We start from the raw sequence: 3787 nt of genomic DNA on the forward strand, positions 1-3787 counted from the left end.
GTAACGGTTTTTTTTTAGTTTATGTAAAGTACAGTTTTTTATGGAAGATACATGAATACTTGGCGCCTTTTTTTTACCTTTTTTTAAAAAGGTAATTTTGTTAAGATTACGTTTACACGGCACGCTTTACCCCGAAGTTATAACATTGATGTTATGAAACTGGCCAATCACAGTCATTCCATTCTTCTTAGAGGAACAGTTATGATTGGCCAGTTTCGTAACATCGATGTTATAACTTCGGCATAAAGCGTGCCGTGTAAACGTACACATTGTAGAGTTCCTATAATAGGGCTGCGTTCAGAAATTTCACCTTGCGGGTGATTGTTAGGAGTCTGTGTGAGTTAAATGGTAGGGATAAGGTACCCTCTCTGGTGTGTACATTTCTGAACGACCTAGCCAGAGGAAAATGGCGCAGCGTAAAAAACAAGCACTTCCCTTACGAAAAAAACTCTGAAAATTTCAGTGTTTATACTCAAATTTGAGTGTAAACCCCAAATTTTAGGAGTTTAGCCTGAAATTTGTGTGTTTACACTTAAATTGTGAGTGTTTATACTCAAACATTGAGTATATACACTCAAAGATTGAGTGGTTACAACGTTCACATTCAAGTTTGAGTTTACACACTAAACATCTAAAGGTTACCCTCAACACTTGGATATGACACGCAATAAATGAGCGTAAATCCTAAACCTTTGAGTGTCTTCAAAATTGAGTATATAAACTTAACAGTTATTTGAGTTTTAATTTCCATGATTAAAATAAATGCCAAAATATTGAATGTAGACGCCCGCAAATATTTGAGTACTTAAAAATAATGGCGTTTACAATTTAATATTTATTCTGAAATTTTAATTTGTTTTGAAATTTTTATTTGTTTTTCAGAAATTTTTATCTTTTTTGAAATTTTAATATTTATTTCTATTCCTATAATAATACTTCCTCCATTGTACGTAGGGTCTAAAGGTGAAATCACACGGTGCGGAAAAGAAAGTATGTCACAAAAGCAACCAATCAGCTTTATTCTGCGTTATTCCGAATAGCGTTAATTGGTTGTTTCAATGGGCGCATTCAGTTGAGTGCGAGTGCCATGCTCGCTGTGATTGGTATATTCTTTTAGCTCATCGAATCAGAATTTTAGATCTAGAAGAATGCACCAATAACAGCGAGTGCTCACTCAACTGTTGAGTCCGCTGAATGACGCATTCTTTGTTCCGCAATCATTTTTCGCACCGTGTGATTTCACCCTGACACTTAAGTTAACTATCAAGTTGAGATTAAAGCCTGCGGCACACGATGCTTGTTTTCCTGCTGGATTGCTAGCTGGATTAGAATCTTGCCACCGTATTGGATGTGATGCTGTCAGTGCCAGCATCGCAGCCAATACAGTGGCAAGATTCTAATCCAGCTAGCAATCCAGCAGGAAAACAAGCATCGTGTGCCGCAGGCTTAACACTCAACATTCAAGTCATCAATAACACTCAAGTTGAGAGTTATACTCAGGTTGAGCGTCCCAAATAATCATTAATTGAGTGTTACCTTGAGTGTATTTTTTCAGTGTTTTTTAAAGTGTAAACACTTTTAAGAGTTTTTTCTGTAAGGGTTGATATATATGTACTAGCTAGTGAACTTTCTATTATATTATCTTAATTTCAGCGAAACATGTAAACATATACTGATATGACTGATTTAATTAATCATTTTGATACATATTGTACGGGAGTAGTACACCATTCTTTATGCATTGCCGAAATTAAGATAATTTAATAGACACTTACTAGTTCATACGCTTATCAAGTGTTCCTGTAAACAAGGTCAATAACCTCTAATATTAAATGTTTTGTGCAAATAAATGCAATCAAGTTAGACATTATATTCAATTAATTATAATTACGTTTAAAGATAAATATTTTGCAAATAAATTGATTTATCAAAGAACGGGGTGATCCCGATTGACCACGTCTCGATTGGACACCAGCAATCACAGCGACCGGTGCTTAGGAGCTTTGTAGTCTCAAGCGCTGTGAGTGGCTCGTGTCCAATTGAGCCGTGTCCAACTGGGTGCCACCCATCGTAAATTATAATTGATCAAAGTAAAATATATTTTACTTACTTCCAGGATTCCACAATATAATTTGATTTTTATTATTAAATTGCATTAATAAATTCTTATTTGTAATCTAAAAGTATAATCCAATCAGCGCGACGAATCACAAAACGGTTGTAAAACTGCTGAGTCTGCTGAACGCAGCCCATGTTTCACTTCCCGCGCTTTGTGTGCCTACTCGATCGAGAGACTTTCCACCTAGCAAAAGAGCAGGGTGCAAAAGTCTCCCGATCGGGAATACCCGACACGTTTCTGAACGGGCCACCTAGGTAACGCTGAGATACTCTCAATTGGTTTCTGAACGGCATTCGGGAGCTTTGCTCCCGAGTGTAGTATCTGAACGCAGCCTAGGAGTCAAGACATGAGGGGCGACGCCCTCGTGATTGGTCGTCGCCATTTCTAGGCGCTTTCGATGTTAATGAATCTGTGAATTGGTGAGCAATTGTTTCATGGTGTAGTAGTATAAACAGGCGCGAACGCGTCTATTTGTGCCACGTGTTATTTGTGCTGTTTCCGGCCGGCGCCCAGCAATGGCGTCCTTGCGGTCTTATGCTTGACTTTTATTATAGGAACTCTACGGCAATGTTAGTGCGGAGGCGGAGGCCCTATCGATAGCGGTCACACATGACGGCATGACGGCTGTGACGCGCATGGCGCAAATTATGCAAGAAAGATGAAATATCTAGCTCGTAATCAAGGAACTATCTAGGTATTCGCCGACGAGGAATTAAGTGTCTAGGTGTTCTGCATGTCTGAGGAACTGAGTGTTCAGGTGTTTGCTACCGAAGAAATAGGTGTCTAGGTTATTCAGAACACATTCTATGAGTGGGGTGTAGGAAACGGGGATACAATAGAAATTACAACCGTAAATCACACTTAGATGATACATAACTGACAAGTAAAGTTATCTTTCCGTTACTCGCAGAATTTAATAAAACTTGGCACATGTATAGAGTAGGCAAAAATAATAGACAAGTATTTTTTTTATATCGGCAATAGTGCAGATTTAAGGGTGGAAACTACCACTTATAATCACGAATACTTAATTCCTCGTACTTTAACTTGCTGTATTAAAGCTACTACTGAATTTTGAGGATAATAAGAGGTTTCCATGTTTTCTGAAAGCAAATTCTGTATAAAAAATGTAGAATTCAAAATAACCGATTCAATATGGCGGATTCCTGCAGTGAATTCAAACGAGTGGCACCCAGTTGGACAGGGCTCAATTGGACACGAGCCACTCACAGCGCTTGAGACTACAAAGCTCTTAGGTACCGGTCGTTGTGATTGGTGGTGTCCAATCGAGCCGTGATCAATCGGGATCACCCCAATTCAAACTATCTGATCCCGCTCTTTGCCGAACCCAGGAATAACCGAGGAGGAGGTCGCGAGAGTCTAGTCCCATTTTGTTTTTTATTATTTTTTTATATTTTTCATGTTTTTATGTTTTTATATTTTTCGATTTTTTCATCTTTTTTTTAACAGTTACGTTATTCTCACCTGTATGTTAATTTTTTCATTTTTATGCTACATACTCTTAGCAGAAACGATATTCAATAAAAAAATCTTGTATGCACAAAGATTTTGCATACCAAGCGCACTTTATGACTGCTACATTATTACATAATAATTCGTAGATAGCTTCACAATTTTTAAAACAATAATCTATTGGATTATCAAAAT

General features: G+C 37.6%; 1 protein-coding gene across 1 annotated transcript in view; it reads left to right on the plus strand.

Annotated features, from left to right (window-relative positions):
- The window catches only part of LOC108767156 (ATP-dependent DNA helicase PIF1), a gene marked incomplete at its 5' end in the record, with an annotated part of 6514 nt that extends 3733 nt beyond the window's left edge, over positions 1 to 2781 (plus strand). Inside the window, one exon of the mRNA XM_018516883.1 lies at positions 2674 to 2781. Within this exon, the coding sequence (XP_018372385.1) occupies positions 2674 to 2781 (108 nt within the window). The remainder of the gene's footprint in view (positions 1 to 2673) is intronic.
- Positions 2782 to 3787: the final 1006 nt, after the last annotated feature.

This window comes from Trachymyrmex cornetzi, unplaced genomic scaffold, assembly GCF_001594075.2.
Source record: "Trachymyrmex cornetzi isolate Tcor2-1 unplaced genomic scaffold, Tcor1.1 scaffold657, whole genome shotgun sequence".
Lineage (NCBI taxonomy): Eukaryota > Metazoa > Arthropoda > Insecta > Hymenoptera > Formicidae > Trachymyrmex > Trachymyrmex cornetzi.